This window comes from Nesoenas mayeri (assembly GCF_963082525.1).
Source record: "Nesoenas mayeri genome assembly, chromosome: 1".
Taxonomy (NCBI): Eukaryota; Metazoa; Chordata; class Aves; order Columbiformes; family Columbidae; genus Nesoenas; species Nesoenas mayeri.
This window is the reverse complement of record NC_137541.1, coordinates 109742486-109762986: the sequence shown is the minus strand read 5'-3', so window position 1 is coordinate 109762986 and position 20501 is coordinate 109742486. Positions and strand designations below refer to the sequence as shown.

The 20501-nt window shown below is 36.7% G+C and overlaps 1 protein-coding gene across 2 annotated transcripts in view; it reads right to left on the bottom strand.

Annotated features, from left to right (window-relative positions):
* The window catches only part of POLA1 (DNA polymerase alpha 1, catalytic subunit), a gene marked incomplete at both ends in the record, with an annotated part of 204290 nt that overhangs the window by 106463 nt on the left and 77326 nt on the right, over nt 1-20501 (bottom strand). For both annotated transcript variants that reach the window (XM_080364084.1, XM_080364085.1), the window contains 7 exons: nt 1520-1651; nt 3366-3547; nt 10946-11120; nt 13143-13274; nt 14368-14500; nt 15593-15798; nt 19784-19876. In XM_080364084.1, the coding sequence (XP_080220210.1) occupies nt 1520-1651; nt 3366-3547; nt 10946-11120; nt 13143-13274; nt 14368-14500; nt 15593-15798; nt 19784-19876 (1053 nt within the window). The remainder of the gene's footprint in view (nt 1-1519; nt 1652-3365; nt 3548-10945; nt 11121-13142; nt 13275-14367; nt 14501-15592; nt 15799-19783; nt 19877-20501) is intronic.

Below are 20501 nucleotides of genomic sequence, written 5' to 3'. Positions count from 1 at the left end.
GTACTATCATAATGTACATACATTAAATATATAAAGTTAATCAGAAGTAACTTTTATACAGACCCAATCTGTGTAAACATACTACTCTGACATATTATTTCATAACACATTGTATAATACAATATGTACAGTAGTATCAACTGAACAATAATTTTGCAGCCAGTTGGACTTTGAAATAAAGTAATGCGAGATCTTGCATTTTGTTAACTTCACCTGTCCAAGTCATCCACCTTAGACTTCAACGGAAAGGACCAATCTATCCTACCTTGTGAAATACTGCCTGAATTTAAATACTCAAAGAAAGTTTTGTGCTCCTTTTGATGCAAAGACCTTCAAAAGAAGTATTTATATTTTCAGAAATTATCACATTTCCAAAAAAAGAGCTTAGAAAACACCTGCAATTTCAGTAAGAACTAACACCGAAGAAAGACAACACAAAAAGCACACTTAGTATTAAACTACAATGATAATTCTTAGCATTATAGCTGCTGTCTGCAAAAGTATTTTTTAATACTTAAGAGAACACACCACTAATTTATTTACAGTCCAAATTTTCAAAAACAATTTACGTTTTTGAGTGCATCAAACCTTATGAGCACCCAAAGGTTATGAGCACCTTCAAAACTGATGTCTGCCCTGAGAGCTGTGAAAACAGGCAACAATGAACAACAAAAAAATGCAGGTAGGCAATAGGATTAGAAGATCTATGAAAACTGGACCAATGGCTACCTGACACTTCACAAAATGTGATGCTTCCAGCATATAAGAGATGCAAAACATATCAATATAATTGAAAAATCATGATGTTGTTTTTCCTAACCAGTCACCACTTTGTGCAAAGTGCAAAGATGGGAATTTCAAATATTACACTTTTTTCTTTTTTCCACAACACCATACTAAGCCAACCATGACTGCTGGCATTTCGGATGTCTTGCACTGTCTCCTCAAAGAAAATAATTATATCAAATTAACTAACTACCCATCTTTCTACTCTTTTCTCCCCCTCTCAATCTTTATGAAGAAAGTTTCATAGTATTTCCCATCCTATTGTCCTTCAGAGAACTTTCGCAGAGGCACATTCATTTTTCCTTTTCACAATGTAACACACTATACATGAATTTCGATTGGAAAAAGAGAATCAGATTTCAATTACATGAGAAACTGATATCTGCATATTTAATAGGCTTCATAGATTTTCTCAAAAGAATCACAATAATCAAGGCTCTGCTCTTTTTCATCTAAAAATCTGGAAAACAGAGCTACTACATCTGTAATAATGCTGATACAGTTACAAAAAATTTAAATGAATCTGACTATCTTGACTTGAGTTTGAATTGAGAAAACAAACATTCTAAATTAGTATTGTAAATCACTAATGGATTGTTTTATTTTCATAAAGTTGGGTTTTGATGTTGCACGCTATTACTTTGGACTATACAAAACAAAAGTAACATGACGTTAAAATTAGCACTACTTAGGAAATTCACTTCATATGGCAGAGTATTTTCTGAATACTTACATTATAGTATTTTCTGATGAAGCGTCTAATATCCAACAGTAATTTGTTGTTCATTTGAACCACGTGGTTAAAAGGAGACTCTTCACATTCAGTCTTACTGCATCTTTGCAAGCTGGGTTCAAGAAACCGTCCCTGAAAATGGAAGTGTACAACCAGCATGCATCATGACAACAGATGATAGAAGCAGAAGTTATCATACGAGTTTAGACATAATACATATTTTTTAAACAATAGTCATAAGGGGCCCCTAATATACAGGCCTTCTTCCTTCCCCTTACAGTTTGCCACAGCCATAATAGATTTCTCTGACCTACAGTTTTCCCATTTTCTTCTTAATGAGAGGGTTTTTTTGGAGAACATGCTTTTTCATCTGCTACAAAGTTACTCATTCAAAAAATGATGTTGAGTAAAAAAACTCAATCACACTTCCCCATTTCCCTCCAAACAACACAGGTTTGTTGTTTTATCAGGGACACCAAGGTTCTGCCCAAACCCCCTTATCAGAACATTGAAAACAACCTTATAGATCCCAATTATGAAATTACCAACAGGGCTGTAGAGACAGACTTCACTAAACAAGAATTACATGTTTATCCTTTATCTTCTCCAAGTGCAAAAATAGCTCTTACCGTTTTATACCATCTCATTCCCCTGACTTTCAAAACCTTCTGAACACCTGACAATAAAATTTCAGAACCTGGAAGTGCTGCATGAACAGCTGAAAATAAGTTGCTGTTATTTTCATTAAAATAAGAACAACCTGGTAGGTTGCACAGTTATACAACTTTTAGAAAACTTTCCTTCCAGGCAAGACTTAGCTTTTGTGAGCCATCTTAGCTGAACCCCCACTCTTAACACTAAATAATTACAGGTGGAAGAGAGAGGGGGTTCTTGGTTTGGTTTAGGAGTTTCTTTTGTTAGGCCATCTGCAAGTTGTCAAGCCTACATGCAATTAACTATCTTATTTACAGCTGTAATGAACAAAAGTCAAGGATTCACAAAGTATCACTCGATTTGTGTGTCTTTTCCTCTTAGTTGCTTCCAAAGACTGCTTTATTTTGATTTAAAAAAATGCAAAACATCTGCTGTTTGTCCAAATTAACTTAAAATAATTACTTTTAATTTAGATAAAAGATTTATTTGCTTTCAGTTTCAAGGTTTTCAACTACTTTGAAGCTTGCTAATTTGCCAATGACTAATACGTGCATAACATCGCTGTAGAGTTAAATACTTGGCTCTATTTCAAGTTGTGATCCAAGGTCAGAGATACATTTTTTGGCAGAACTTCTCAACGAGAATGTACCCCCATGACTATTTATGTTCAATACGCAAAGACAGAAGGAAAGATAACACAGAAAAACCTTACTGTCAAGAAGGGAAGTGGGATGCAGCAAGATAGACACAAGTTTCAAAAACACTTTGTTCCAATTAATATGATTTAGGATAAGAAAATGCCATTGCCATATGAAAGTTTCATTAAATAGAGAACTGGAAGTTACTAAGGTGTTAAGATAAGGATTTTTTTAAAAGTTACAGCAACAATCATTCACGGCTGTGGGCAAACAGATTAATGAAGCCAGATAATCTCACATGTTCTGCTAGACGACACAGCTGAAATGCAAAAAACGGGAAAAATATTTCAGTACTGTTTTATCAGCAAATTTTGGTTCCCAAGCTATAAATAGCAAGACTGAAACGATATGGTATCTTCTCCTACATCATACAAATCCCATTTGAATAGCCGTTCTCTCTACAAGTATTTTTCTCCCTCACCAATGAACAGAAATGAAACGGAAAAAAAAAATACAAAAACCAAACAAAAACCAAAAAACCCCAAAAAACTAACCGAACCATCAAAGACATTGTCATAAATATTTTCTGTTCCACATTTCGGGCAGCAAAACTTGAATCTTTCACAATCCCTGTATTTCTCCTCATCAGTGAGCTGAGCTGGGCCACCAAGCAAGGCATCGCTCTCCTCATCTTTATGGTAATGGTGATGGACTCTGAATTGGGAGGGATCCAGTCCTATTAATAAGAAACAAGAATTTCAAAAGACTAAGAGGTCAACCATGCAAGTAGGCTCATTTTTCATATGCTTGGTGAAGCAGATTCAAAAGAAAGTTACAAAATGTAAATTCAAAAGCTGAAAATCTCTCCTCAGCAAGACCTCTTCTATAAAACATAAACACATTTTACCATTTCTAACCATGAATAAAGGTTCACAAAACATGAAGAAATCTTCTTACTTATCTTCTTACACAAGATTGCTTTATAAATAAAACAAGCACGCTGCATTATCATAGGAGTACGCGACAGAACATTTTGTTTCTGAGGAAACCACTCCTAACGGATGGCTTTATTGTTATTTTCTTCTTAGGTTACATTGAAAATATTTCAATAAAAATGTGCATCGTTATTAAGAAGTGGTCTTTAAATCAAAATGGCACCATTAAAACTGAAAACAGAGAATAAAAACCCCATTAAAGAAACGCGGGTGCACTGCTATTACCAACTCCTTCAAGTCCGCATACAACTGCCAACTCTGATTTCAATGCAGTGGTCGATTTCATTTTGGCTCAGTGGTTAACAGCATGGAGGTTGCAATCTAATGCAGTGGTTAAAATTCAGCAGCAGCATTTAAAACGGCGGCGCTGGAGACAAAATGCTTTATTTTTGATTGCCAGAACTCGAGATTTTTAAACAAATGAATACACAAAAGAGATCCTCAAAATACTGATTCAACCACAAATAAGTAAATAAGCAAGCAAGCACGAAGTTCACTGCCCTAGGAATAAGACTGCCAAAGTAAACTTAATAAAAATCCACGGGTTTTGTCATCCTTTGTCATGTGCAACCTTTTAAAAGCCCATGTATCCCATTTACAGGGTTTTTTGGTAAACTCTAGCAAATAGCACATGCTAGGAAAAAAAAAGTTAATCGTATGACCATACAGAAAAAAAGTGTTCTGAAAACTATGGCTTACTTACTATTAAAAAAAAAAAAAAAAAAGAATGAAGAGAAGCACGTAAAAGTACTTTTAATGGGGACTAATTAGGCCAACTAACAGATTACCATATATTATCCCATATCTTGTGTAAATTTCAATAACAAATGTAATTATTACTATAGAAAGAGCAAGAAAGATTACAAATAGAAAGTGAAGCTAGGTTTTTTACAGTTCTTAACCTTACTATACAGTACTGAGAGTCCTAAAGAAAATGTTTGGGAACAACATTCAGTTAAACTAGACAAATATTATTCCACATATAAACAGTTGTATTGTACAGGCAGATACAGATTGTCTTTACATAGATTTGATATGTGTGACTTTACTATTGCTATTCTGAATTTCTCTTTTGCAATCATAAAATAAATTCAGGTACAAGGAAAAATTCCAATGCCAAATCAGTTTATTTGGTTCTTGTTAGAATAGAGATTTTGCTAAAATATAATAAATCTTCCCAATTTTAATTTTATCAAATAAACAAATGTCAATGAATAACGGTAGCAATTCACCTCCAAGAAGTTCTCAAACTTTTAATACAGTCCTCTACTATTCATTAAAAGGAAGAGTAAACAAAGCAAAGAACACTGCTAATAGCTTATTTTACACTTTAATACATATGGTACCCCCCAAAAAAGACTGTGGTGGATTTGTGGTTTGGTTGTTTATATTTATGTTTGTTTGGGGTTTTTTGTTTGTTGTTGCTGTTTGTTTGTTTTTTAAAGGGCTGGTAATACACTTGCTGTTTTACAAAACAAATAATATGTTCTATGACACACAGGTAGTAAATAAAAGGTTTCAAAAGGGGACTTGTGTTTACTGTTAGGATTTTGAAAAAAAAATCTACTTGGCATGCAGTAGGTTGGATTTAAGATGGTAATGGTGAATAGAAACAAAAATTCACAGTTTACTCCAAGTTCAGAAGTGGAATAAAAAAACATCGTTGCAACTTTCCAATACAGATGCCATTAAAGTTCAGCTAGAAATCTACCTGTGTTTGTTTCTCGAAAGGCAAATATAGAGCAGAGTAGTTAATTAAATAAAAGATAAAAGGAAATAAATTCTCTTCTTCAGACAACTGCAGTATTCCAATATTCAGCAAATAAGCACCTGGACATTTGGTAATAATTTAACATGAAAAAAAAAAAGTTATTAATCAGAAGAATTTAAATCACACCTATCTCTGAATTTTCTTAGCTGTTTTGGCTGGAGAAAACAGCAGGAAAAATATTGTGATGATTCAAGTGTACATCTAACTTTTGGTGTACAAACAGCCCCAGTGAAATCAAAGCGTCTACAAATCAGGCTTTTAAAGAACTTGCCTACCTTAATTATCTTGTGGAACTGGGACCTATTTTATCTATTATCTCCTTTCAGCAATAGTTAGTTGGTTCAATTAATCCATTTCAGCACACTGCCTGGTATCCTCCTGGACCAGGTCACACTGGTTGTATTATTCCGCTTGGTAAACAAAAGCACTATCTGATGGGGGGGCAGGGGGTGAATATCTGGTTTTGGTAATTTTTAAATGAATAGGATGAGACTAATCAGTGAGCTTCTTTGAACTTCTTGTGTTTTTTTTCCATGACATTAAGAAAAATCAAAAGGACTTTTACTTATTCTGACACAAAAATCTCCAGGGCTGTTAAATTACCTGTACCACAGGTAAACTTTCCAACCTCACTGAAATTGCAAGGTTGCATGCAAGGTAACGTTAAAAATATGCCAATGAACTTAGCGTGACGAAAGTAAATAATTTCGAATTATTTTAAGTAAAAAATCTGAAGTAAATAATCTTAACTTCCAGGAATCGTTCCTGAATTATTTAATAGAATGACTAAATCGTTTATGAAGAAGCAAGCAAAAGAGGTCACTCAAGAATAAAAAAAAAAATAAAAAAAAAAAGTCAAATTTATAATTGTACTAATAGCAGTATATTAAAAATAACAACTTCTGCGGTGGGTTTTTTCCCCGTCTTTCCAGGCACACCCCCCTTCCCGTTTCTGCCCGGGGACCCGCAGCGCAGCCCGGAGCGCCCCGGGACCGCAGCCGCTGGGCAGGAAGCCGGCGGTGTCTCCGCTGAACAAAGCCCCGGGGTGGATGCGGGGGGGTTTCCCTGGATTTTGTGTTAGGGCCGCAGGTCGGCGGGGCAGGACGGAAAGTTTCCCCGCCCGCCCCTCTGCCCGTGAGACATCTTGTGAGCGGCGGGAAACGGCAGCCGGTGCTGCCACCTGCAGGCGGCGGCCGCCGCTTCCACCCGGGCCGGGCCTGCCCGCTCTGTGAATCGAACCCCGGGCGGGAAAGGCCCCCTCGCCCTTCGGAGACAAACGGGTTTTTATTTTTCCTCAAAGAGATCCTCCTGCAAAGCCTGTGTGCCTTCTGCCGGGGGTCTCCAGCGAGGCCTCCTACACTGCCAGGGCTTGCAACGCGCTTCAGCGAGTCTCGGTGTCTAATGCAGGTCTAGAGCATCTCAAAAAAAGCCCAGCTAGTCTACAAGCAGCAAAATTCACAAGCTCTGGCATTTATTACTGTATCATCATGGAGTATCATCATTACTTTAATCTTAATTTCCATCGTTCCCCTCTTGCTTCACTGCGTCATGTGAGAAAATCAATAAAAAAAGGCAGAAGCTGATGTAATTCCTGCGTTGCCACAAGGAGAGCACAACCCACACGACTTCTGTTCAGGATGGTCAGTCTGGGTAGCTATGAAATATTACAGTAACGGCACCTATTAAACGACTCTCTAAGAAGAAGAAAAAAAAGCCTTAATATCTTCACGCTGGTGGTGGGTTTCCATACGAGGAGTAGCAGTCGCTGCATGGAAGGAGGAACCAGCACTGGGAAGCACTCTCAATGACAAGCCTCACCGGGACCCAGTAATGACTCCCAGAAATCAAATAGCCTTCCTAAGAAACATCAAGCAATCTGCAGAGCAGCAACGTGCACATCCACCCGTCAGGCAGCAGCATGTGTCCCTTTCAAAAGACCGTGACACGGCCTAGGACAGCAGTCAGAAACTTCCATAACACAGAAAAGATGATGTTGTGCAGTAACAGCTACAAAAATCCCATAGTTAAATGACTCTGCTTCCATAATGTTTAGATACTTTTGACAACACAGAAATAAGATATGATTTTTCTTTGAGGCAAAGTGCAGTATTGATATATTAACAAAACCCCCTTACTTTAAACACACCAAGAGACTTGCTCTGTCGATATACCTACAGCTTTTAAACAAAAGTAAGTATCTCCAGGGTGATACAAGTGAGGTCTGCAAGCATTTACGATCAGATTTATTGAATGATATTACTGATGAGCTTGCACACTTTACTTAGTTTCAGTAACCCTCACAATCCTCATCTTGTCACTACTTTTCCTTGAGAACTTCAAGAAAAAGAGCGTGAATCCAGGAGTATGGCCATGAGGTTCTTGTTTTTAGGAACAACAAATTCCCATCTCTCAGAGTCTAGGCAGACCTCCCGCAATGTCCAAAACAAAAAGGCAATTTTCAGCTTGATTCCATAGCGAATAAATGTGATATTTAAGAAGTTCTCGGCATTTTTTAGGTGTGGTTATTTGCTTTTGTTCTTCAGCATCTAAGACAGCTTAAAATAACTTGCTTTGAGCACAGTCAGAACAAAGGACTTTTCATTATTTTTATATAAATCAAGCTTCCCTAAGCAGAGCTCAGTCTTATCTACTTGGACTAACACAGTGATATGTCAATTAAATATCTGCCTTATAAAGAGACTCTGTTAGATACGGATCTGAGATATTTTTTTTCTACAACCATTCTCCCTACACAGACACATACAACACAAAAAATTAGATCAGGCGGAGGAAGACACGATGAGAATGTAACCAAGTTCTGGTCCGCAGGTACGGCACTTACATATACTCTAAAACACCAGCTTTCTTCTTCTGAACAGAAAAATATGCTCTTTTTGCAACAAGAGAGGAAAAAAATTATAAGAATCTGGATGCGTAACATGATGTAAATACGAAGCGAAAAAGCCTAACTTACCAACAGAGAACAGCAGAGTTTTCATGTTTGCTTGTTTTAGCAAAGCTAGGCTCGCTATTTTCAATTTCTTTGAAACAAAAGCACTTGACTATCCCTCCAGCACTGTTATAAAAATGCTGTAAGATGAGTTTAGCTTGCAGCGACTTACGTACAACTTCGATTTAGTGCTGTAAATAATGACCTAAGCAAAGCAGAAGTTTTGAAAAAGACCTGACTTTACTCCCAAGCTCAATTTAAGCATTCCCATGAAAACAAAGCTGGAGAAAAAGACAAAATTTTCACAGCACAGCAAGGTCAAACTGAACGCATTTCAGACCTAAAATTGTAATAGATACATACAGGTTTTCAGACTAACAATTGTGGACTATTAATAAACTCTCAGCTGCATGATGCTATTATAGACCATAAAAGAAATTTTCATCTTGAACGTACTGTAGCACAAAAAGCAGCACAGGCATTTGCAAACAGTAGACGCTATCAAGTGGCACACAGTTCTTAAGATCTGGGCACTTAACTTAGGTGCCTGAAGGGAGCCAGTCTTTTCTGAAAATTCAACCTGTGGTGAATAAGGAACAACTCGGAATTTGAGCCTGCTTCTACAAGACTTAACAATCTTTGCCAAATAAAATAAATCAGCTTCAGAAATCTTGCCTGTCTTTTACCTAAATGAAGTACAAGTTTACCGCCTATTTTAAACGCTTCAACCTAACCAAGAGTGCTTGACCTTTTCAGTCGGGCATACCACGTAGTCCACTCTGACATCAAGGGAAAGTTGTATACCAAGGCCCTGCCACGTAAACAGAATGATTTGTGTGGTGAGCCTGCATGAGCGAAGTAGGGCTGACAGCTCCTCAAAACACCAGAGCTGCTGAGGACACATCGCAACATAGAACGCCTTCACCCTCACAGCCACCCAGGGTATGTGGGTATGCTGCTCATGCTCTCGGAAAAAGCAAAATTCCTGTCCCTCCTTTTTTCTTTTTTTTTTAATGGACAACTTGGAAATGAAGATGGAAAAACATACACATTATACAGACTGCCTTGGGAGACTAAGATCTTTTGTAGCTGTCACCCTTCTTGAGAAGCAAGAGACAGGAATGTACTCGCATGCATTTTAAGTGCAAACTGCGAGCTCATCATGAGCAGAACCCACTGTCAGTAAGGAAGTTACAGAGATGCAGTGTCCCAGGAGAACATTCCCAATAGGCAACACACGGCTGGTTGGTTTTAAGTGACCAAATTGTGGATCTTGGCCATTACCTAAACACAAAATGCTGAAGACTAACCTTTCCTTTGGGTGTTCAAAAATTCTGAACAAAATCATTTCTGCAGGTCTGAACTTCCTATAGACACGAGCATAGCTTGGAACAGGAGATTATTAAACTGGCACAGTGCAACTCTCTAAAAAAGTCTTCTTGTGGGAGAGGACAGTCTTGTCAAGAGCTCATCAGCTAGCAAGATTAACATTTTTTTCTGTGTCCTTGAGTAACAATTTTAAAAATAATGAACTAGATGTTGGGTAGAGATCACAAAATTTTTCTTTATCAAGGAAATCAATCATCTCTGCTGGGAATCACTTTTACGGAGGAAACACTAAAAGGATTACACACACATTGTATTTTCATGGAAACAGACCTGACAGAATTATTAACATTTTTTCAACACCTCTACTTCTTTACAGGTAAGAAGGCTAGCGAGTGGAGAAGACAGAGGCAATCAGGGTTGGGCAGAAAAATCTCTAATTCCTTTGACATCCTCTCCAACTCTAACAAGAGCAATTCCTAGCTGCTCATTTGAATAAAAACTGGTGATTCTGTGGGTCACTAGCATTAGTCACATTTTTACAGCACTTCTTTTTGGGCCACGTGCCTGTTCCATACGCAGAAACAAAGAATGTTAGTAAGGTTTTATGTTTCTATTATCCACTAGGTCAGTTCTAGCAAACAAAAGTCTTCACTTACACCCTACTTAAAACGTGTATCCTTTCATTGTAACTATGACTCATTTCTCCCTGGGAAGATGCTAGAGATGCTAGAGTTTCTTCCTGGAAAAATGCTAGTTCTAGATGCACACTCTAGAACTATTTTAGTAACTTAAGAAAATCTCAAAGACATGTAAGAGTACTGTCATTTATGAACAGTGGATTTTTGCAACTCTGAACAAGGATTAAAAGACTAAGTTCATATTAATGAGCACCTTCTGAAAAATGGTATTCTGCAAAAGTTATGGAAAAACACTTAGAATCCAAACTCCTTTCTGTAGACTGTGTAACACAAGCTATTGTTCCTTGTAAAAAGACTGATCTTGGGAAGCACTTCTGTTAAGAAACATATATTAAAACTTCTCACTTTGTTTCTTATAACTCTTTAAAGAAACTGAATTTAGAATACTTACCTAACCACGTTGCAATAAGAACAGAATCAATTCCCTCTATGGGCTCACATATTCTAGCAACTACTGGATGTATCTGTTGTGACAGATAGTACTGAGTATCAATAGTAAGATTGCCTTGCTTTTGCAACTGTTCTGGAGCATATGCACGCTGGCTGGCACTGAGATCTGATCCATCCTAAGACAGGAGACACATAAGAAAAAGTGTGAAAAAAGTAAAATCCACATTTAGTCTATACAAGGGATCAGGCTTCAAATATTACGCATTACTTGAATGCAAAATTGTTACACAATCACTCTTCTTTTGGTTGATGTATTATGCATCCAATATAAATGCAGTGGTAGTGAAAAAAAAAAAAACAACCAAAGACCAAAAACCAAAAACAACATAGCATTGCTGATGCTGGCATCAACTAGCAAGTTCAAGAATGTAAATCCAGCTTGTATTATTGCAGCCTACACGTGCAAATCAGTAAGAGTAGACAGAGTAAACAGTCCCATCTGTCAATTCTGAAATGCACAATGACAACACATTGTAAAATAAAAATACGCAGAGGACATGCATTTTGGATTCACTTTGTACTGAACCAGCATTATCATTTTGCACAAGAAGCAAATTCTAAGTCCTGTATAGCAAAACTGTATCTGTTTTGCTATGAAATTTATATTCTTTGGTTCTGTAAAGAAACAACATGAATGTTCAGAGAATGGACCATCTTTCATTGGCATGCAAGAAAAGAAGAGAGGCAATAGTATCGATTCGAAAGAGCAAATACTGAAATATATAGAAATACTGAAAGAAACACATGGTGACATCTCAAGTCAAGAGAGAAACTTCACTCAGAGGTTATAGTATATATTACATTCTTCTCTAACTTGAAAGAGGAGGATAAGGAGAAAATAATTCAATCTGGGACGGAAAGAATTAAATTGGAAACAGTATTCATGGAAGAATTAAATATCAACTCTAAGAAGACGGTACTCTTCTGAAAAACATAACTCATTCAGTCTGTAAAACTATATTCCCAGTCCAGAATTACACTAGGAAATTTTATTTTTAATGTGTGTCAGAAATCTTAAAGCAGCAGTATTTTAGCAAGCATTCAGTGAGAGAAGTAAACTTTAATGTGGATGTGGTGGGGGAAAGTACCACAGCCTATTTTTTGCTAAGTATAGTCTCTTCTTTCCTTTTTAAAACGAAAATAAAACCAGTGCACTAACATATGACACCTTCATTTTTCAGTTAAGACATGCTACTGGCTTCAATAGGGTCAGCAACCATGGACTGAAAACCCATCGCTAATAAAGACAGACTGCAAGCCACTGGTCCCTCCTACTCCTTTCAGACAACTTAGTATTCAGAACAAAATTAATTTAGGACTATTCAGCTCATCCAGCTGCTTCACAAAAATAATTACAATGCAATTCCTTCAGCTCCCTTCTTTCAACAAGTACATTCTTTTCTTGTATTGTGCCATTGCTCAGCCGTACCCATGGCCCAGCTTTCAGAGTCTTGGCAGCTTCATCATGCCAGGCTAAGAACTCTCAACTGATATTTTCCAATTTTGAACAACGAAGGAGATGAAATAGAGCTCCACTGTAGAAGTCACATTGCCAAGGCCCTCAGTTTAGCATAAGAGATCCCTTGGTCCATCTAATCCAACCTACACTTTTTTTTTAGGAGCAAACCTAAAGCAAAGTATATATTTGTGAGATAATGATAAGCATTTATAGCGTAAACACCTGAAAACAGAAAGTTTATCAAATTTCCCAGTCTACTCAACAGAGGTACAGCCAGACCCAGTTACTAGGTTGAGACTGGAAATAAGAATGACACTATTTGACCACCACCACCAGTTGGCTTTCCAAGAATGACAGGTTCTTCACTCCCAGAATTTTCTTCTCCTTAAAACAAAGACTGGATGTTTTCCTTAAAAATAGTCCTTGTTCCAAACAGAAATTTATTCAGGGAAATTTTATCAGTTACTATATGGAAACAGTCACATGAGCTAAGCTGATCACAATGGTTCTTTCTGGCTCCATAAAAACTACACTTAATACAGAAAAGTGACTATTTTAAACTATAACATAACCTCACTACAAAGAAATGCCAAAACTTTTTTCCAGGAGTTGAGCTGGTTTTCTTTGCCATTTCTCAAAACAATACCTAGTGTTTAGCTATAAATAAAGACATTTTTACCTGACAAATGATATATGACACTGTGTCTCCTGCCTTCACCTTTCGGCCTCCTTGAGAGTTTATCCACATGGCAACATGCACATGTGGCAAACTTTTTTTGTCAGGATAATCCTGTGGATCTTTTGTCAATGCCTAAGAGATCAAAGGAGGAAACAGAAACATAACTATTAGAAAAGCATTTTACTCAGTGATGAACGACTTGGAACTTTAAAAGACAGGACTACATTCGTAGCTATCTTAATCCATCTGCTGTTCACAAGTACATTTGCAACACAAAAAAAAGATGAAAAAAATCGTAATAAAGGTATTTTCCAGACATTAAGGTCTAGGTACTAATCCTTCACACTTTAAAAATGTTATTATCAATAAAAGAGAGGATGCTTTTACAATTACTGTCTGAAAAATGCATTACATTAAAAGCACAACAGTTCAAACCAGTTACAGATACAATGCAATTGCTTTAAAATTAAATTGAAGATGAAAACATCACACAAAATACAAAAATACAGCCAGAGATTACCCTCTTACCCCTCCACCAGTTCAGGTCATAAAAATAAATCTGAATACCAACTAGCGAAATGTATTTAACAAGCTCTGTGGCAAGAGGATATAACTGGATTTAAATATTTTCATGTATCTCATACTACTAAGATTTCACAAAGAGATCTTCATTTACATAGAATAAAAAATGCATTTAAATATTTTGCATCATCCCAGTTCTTAGAAAGAACTTATATATTTGACTTAATATTGAAATACATTTTTTTTTTCCAAATAGCAAAACAGAGGAACATTCAGCATTTGAAGGGAAAATTATTCCATATATATTTTTTACTGGGATACTAAGAACTCTTAGAATATCTGCATCAGAACAGTCTTTTTTAAGTCAACCACTTAAAAATAAAATAAAATAAAATAAATCAATCACTGATTTCTCTAACATTTGTGTAACAACTGCGAAAAGCATGAGCTAGCGTGTCATTCTCAAAGTGCAGAGTCTGTGAGGGAGACAGCAGGATAGGACAAGACACAAAGCCTTCAGCACCACAAGGTGTTTTTTCTCATATTGTAGGATCTTTACAGTATGTTCCATGCTATTCAGTATCTAATAAAACCCCTGATATTTCACAGCATCATAAGGATTAAAAATATTTTTATCAGCTGTCAATATATTCAAAAACGGTAAAGTTTTTCTGAGACAAGAAAGAGCGAAGACATAATTTACCTTGTTTATTTCAAACTGATTTACTGGGATCTGGCCATTGATCACATTTTCTCCAATTTCTATAAGCCGCCTTTGAATGTTTTCCACGATTATGTCTCGGGGCTGATCAGAAAGAATCTGACTAATTATATAGCTGTAAAAAGAGTCCAGAAATGAAGAAAAGCTTAAGACACACAAAACAAAACCATTAAGCACAATCCTCTCTTCCCCTGGGTTACCTCTAGAAATTAAAGAGCCTCAGGATGAAGTCTGGTACAAAATTTACAGAAATTTGCCAGGATATTTCATGTTGTGTTTTATTTATTTACTTATTTTACTAAAAGCAAATTATTGTAAATACTACTAATGTTAAACATTGATTTGGAATTGTTGAGTGCAACTGGTTTCTATTTTCTGCTCCCATTTCATTTTGCCATTTAATATTCCACAGCAGGTATGTTAAGATGGGGGAGAACATATAAAGTAAGCAAAGTCTTGCCTATTTCTGTAAAATGTGGTTGGAAGATCTGCCAGCTGCAGAAGAGTTAGTCACTAAAGAACACTCTCAAACACTTGTATAGCTTTAATTACTAATACATTCCTAACTTGGAAAAATTTGCTTCTATTATGATGCATCTTTTCTTAGAAAATGCAAGTCTTAAGAACAGTAAGTGTGTGGTATATTTTTACAGACGTAAAAACTTATTCAGTTTTTGATACATTTGGACCACAACTTAAGTTTTCTAGAGGCAGTACACAATCTGAGTCAGCCGCCAGATGACCATCTCTCCACCCACTCCAGTTTTCCTCCTACAGTGCTAAATGTATTACCTCTATTGAATTTAAGTATGAAAATGTCCTGTGTGATGACAATCAATACATGATCAATCCAATATCCATCATAATGAAGGATCAAAAGAGCCTCATTTGAAAAACAGAAGAGAAACAGCCTCTGGGGAAGGGATCATCTCCTCAGGCTGCACCCTGTGCACTTCCAGCTTTATTAGAGAATGCTGACAGAGCTGATCACCAGCTTCTTTATCCATCTTTGAAAAAAAAAAATCTGACCTAAAACCTATAACTCCAAATGCAGATAGCACCTACCATTTTTACAAGATTTCAGCTGTGGTTTATTAAACTTTATATACAAAATTGTGACAACTCAAATGCAAATGATATTGAACATTTATGAAGTGTGCATTGTTTTGAAACAGAACAAAGAGGACAATGCCACAAAGAAACTCACTTTCCAGTCTCTTTTGCAAGATCACACCAGTCTCTTCGGACGATGTCCAGTCCTTTCAGTTCTTGTTTAGTTACATATTTCCCATCTCCTGTTGGTTCCACAGTAAGAGCAGCATATTTCTTCTTCTTCAGCAGTAGCAAGGACTTAAAGACCCCGTCAATATCGATTTCCAACAATTTGTAGAGCTTGTTCACTTCACTTTTGATCTGTGAATGCACCAACATTAAAATAAAATCCAACACTTTAGTAACTATCGACAAACTCAAGAATTATACATTTCTAGATGGAAGTTGAGTTTTAAAGCAAGTAACATCGCACTCTGTGTGTTTGCATGCACATTTTAAAGACTCATCAGATACATCATTAACTGTGAAATTAAGTAGACAGTAGTAAGTATCAGGTACTAATAAAATAACAGTCCACCCATTGGCTTCTTCAGGATTTACAGCCTGGTATATCCAACTCCCTACCAAAACTAAGCAGGGCAGAGAAGCATGGGACTGTCTGTGACCTTGCTTGTGACTGACTCCAGCCCATTTTACTAGGGCAACTACTCAGAGAATCACAGAATGGTTTGGGTTGGAAGGAACCTTACAAGATTATCTAGTTCCAACCACCGTGCCATGAGCAGGGACACCATGCACTTCTTCTAGCTTCTCACATAAATTAAGCAAACAAAAGACAGTCATTTAGACAGGATATGGAAATTGCTTTATGAAAAGAGACGCCTTACGAAGACACTTTTTTTTTTCGTCCCTAATCCAGGGAGGGGAGGGAGAACTATCACTGCAGACCAGAGCCCTGTTTCTGTTAGGAAAAACATGCACAGATGTGCAAGTGTGTATTTATATTCTTCCCCACAACACGCCTACATTTTCTATAGCCTGATTTCTTTGAGAGGAAAAGGTGCCATTTTTCTACACGCAGGTTATGTCTTGTCCACATACAAAAGCCTGAAATTGCACTTGATATATTGTCTTAACAGTGCCAAACATCAAGTTGGTCCACATCTCTTACCTCTGTTCTAAGAAGACAGAAGTGCAGCATCTCAACACAGCCACGTATCTCCAACAATCACCTTTGGTGCCTGCACACATTCACCCACCTACTGGCTTGGCTAAAAGTTCCCCAGCTGCATTTTTCTGTCTTCATATATTTTTACTTTACTGTCTTCAACAGAATATCTGTATATTGCTCCTCAGACATCCTGTTCTGTCTTGACATGTTCTACTCTTCATTTTCTTCCCTCTGCAACTTACTTTCCGCCTTGGTTTTCAGTATCACTCTATACACTCTTACACCTCTATTACCTCCAGTTCTCTTGTCAGAGACCGCCAACTATGAACCATCCTCTTCTAATGACTCACTGAAGTTTTAGATAAAGTTTTTTGCCATCTAACACATACCCTCACTAAGACAGGAACAGTACTTTCAGCATAAAATCTCATTGGTTTTCTATCTAGCCTTGGGCCCACATTACCAGAGTTAACTAAAACTTTTCTCACAAATTTTCCCCGTGTATGTATGTATTCCGTTTTTCTCATTGAGATCTCCATTCTTTCTATTGAACGAACTAGCAACACTTTTAATAATCTGGGTCAATCCTCAGGAGTTTTATATTCCTTGTATATTTATAAATTATGAAGGACATCATAATGCAAAACCGTTTTGCCAAGAGGTTCATATTTTGTTCATTGAAAGCAACCAAACAGTTCTTCTGAATATTTTTCTGCTACTTTTTAAAGTATTTTCAGTTTTTTTAAATCATACTGATCAAGTGCTTAAAAACCAGCAACAGCGCAGGATTGAACGTAACAGAAAATCTGATTGAGAAGGATGCACAGAAAATGAGAAATATATGAAGTTCTCCTGAGTCATGACTAAAAGGAGCCTGGATATAAATAATGGGGGGTAAAGGGCTGGAGTGAACACAGCCAGAAACCTGTGAGATAAGGCATTAGATGGGAAAATCCAGAAAGAAGACAAGACAGTTTTCTCCAATGGAAAAACAATTAATCTCTCAGAGGAATCCTTCAATGCTGAAGACAACCTATACATTCACACTGTACATCAGAACAGGGGTACAAACGCTAACTACTCTTGCAGTAATTGTTTGCACTTAACCTGTGTGCCTTCCAAGCAGTCTGCATTAAAGCAAAACTATCATGAATACAACATAAATATTCCTCATCTCTGAACATGGAACTTTGGGAAAGAAATTATTATGCAATAGAACAGTGACATTTCTTAGAGTGTTCCTCTCAATAGAAACCATTCTCCATCCTGAAAATAGTTTATATTAATTGTGCAAAATAAGGAGAACCTAAAGGATGTAAGTGTTAGCAAAAAAGTCACTATCACTTTCTTGAGGAATAAACAAACGACCAAGAAACACACAAACCAAGAAAACCAATAACCACTTTTGTATGGAACCATAGAATCATTTAGATTGGAAAAGACCCTCAAGATCATGAAGTCCAACCGTTAACCCAGCACTGCCAAGTCACCCACTAAACCATGTCCAGAAGAACCTCATCTACATGTCTTTTAAACACCTCCAGGGATGGTGACTCCACCACTTCCCTGGGCAGCCTGTTCCAATGCCTGACAACCCCTTCTGTGAAGCAATATTTCTTAATATCCAATCTGAACCCTTCCTGATGCAACCTGAGGCCATTTCCTTTTGTCCTATCTCTTGCTGTTGGGGAGAAGAGACCAACACCCACAAAAAGAATAACTAGAGCCACAACTTTGACAATTGTGGTGCTAAGTTTGAGTGTGTGCTTGTTTACATACATAAGTTTATTGACTTATAAAAACAAGTGCATTATATGAAAATATTATTCAAAACACATCTGTGGGTTGTTCCATCCCCCCCCCAAACAACCGATATAGCTTAAGATTTGACTCTTAGAAAGAATCATTAAGCAGGCAACAAGTTCAAAAACATACCTATTCTCTCAGTAAACCTGAATCAGACAGAAGTATTTAAACTATGATGATGATCCTGTCAGACTTTGTAAAAACTATTATTTTACTCTTCCTCTATGATGTTTAGCCAGTATAAGAATACAGGGACACAAACCAAACCAGAAGAAAACACACCCACAGCTAGAGTAAAATGAAACCTTCTTACACACTAGCATATGTACATTTGCAATTATAGTCTTTCATATGGCAAGCAAAAAAAAAAAAAAAGAGAGATTTCTTTCCTCCATGTCATCAGCCCTACTGCTACCCAGTTACGACATCAAGGTATTATTCCTTTTTCCATGCTCCTGAGATGCATCTACTTCTCAAAGTACCAACTTAGCACAAAGGTGGAAGTACTGTAAAAAAAAAAAAATCAAACAAAAAAACCCCAAAAAACACAAAACAACCCCCAAACCAACCAAACACCCCCCCCCCAAACAAACAAACAAACAAACAAAACAAAACCCCACAAAAACAAAAACAACACAAAACCCCACAGACTCACTCTTGGAAAAAACCTCTACGTTTTGTTTTGTTTTTTTAGAACTTCCATAGCTCTGATTTTCATCACAATTTCTTCCATCTTTCAAAAATAACTTCTCTCATATATTTTCTTTAAAATGTTCCTAAAAATTTCTCACTTCTCTGCTGCAATTTCAGAGAGCCACAAAACTTCCACATCTTCAGTTACCCATGGCTAATCAAACACATCTCTTCCGTGTCTAGTATACGTTGGAAATTAATATTTTATTTTACCACTGGAAATCTGATGGCGCATAGAGTGTAATACATACTACATAACTAAACAAAATGAAACTGACAGACATATCTCCTGTCAAAATAAAAATTATTAAAATCAAAAATAAAAAAAACTGTGTTCACGTCATAACTGGAACTAATATGAAGGAAATGTACCTTACATTTTGGCTTACCAAGTATTCAGATAGTCTCCTGGTAACTTATGATTGGTAAAAAAGCTCATTATAAAATTAAATGTTTAATTTTAATTTAATCACTTCTAAAAATGCAGAGTAGCTACACCTGAAGATTGGGCATTCTGAGCTTTTACTACTCCATAGCTTCCAGACATGGCCAAGCTCTTCTTCCCTGTGGCCTAATCTCTGCTTATGCCATGAAGCCCTCTATTAATCCTATCTGCTCCACTCAGCACTATAACATAGACACTTAGGAAAGCTTTAAAAAGAAAAAAGTCCTTACCTTGTTCCCCAGCTTGAATACCTCATCCAAATTGGTGCTATTAGTGTTTATCATAATGGAATCCGTGTCTCCATAAATTACTTCAAGGTTCATCTAAATGAAACAAATTTGTTTTGAAAAAGAAAACAGAAACACTCCCATCTTTTTCAAGTCCCATCTAATTTTCAAGATTCAAAAAGACCACTGTCTGTGTATTACCCCTTAAATACTAAAAAGCAGAAAAATGTAAAGTTTTTACTGATAAGTCTATACATTTCACTAAGACATTCTTGAATTTAAATAGAACAATGAAACCACTGTTATGTTTTTAAAAAATCACTGTTCCGTTGTGTACATAAGTAGTTAAAATTTTACTAAATGAATGCCAGAAAAGTAAGTCGGTGAACAAGCCTAATCTTGAGGAACAGCAGGAACTCTAATCAGAAATAACTTTGGACTGCTAGGACACACAAAGATCACATAGACTCAAAGACTTCTGGACAAATGCTGGCTATTCAGATAAGGCATTTAGCCAATGTTCTTGACACGTAATACTACAGTCAGGTTCCTATTCCATTTGTAGCCATCGCAATACTATTAAAACAAAAACTCATTCTGGATTAAAACAAAACAAAAAACCTTAGATAATCTATTTCAAATCTAGTGAAAGCATTGACTACTGGATACAGTAACCGAGAATACCACATCGCTGTCCAGATCAGGCTGCTGCTCTTACACT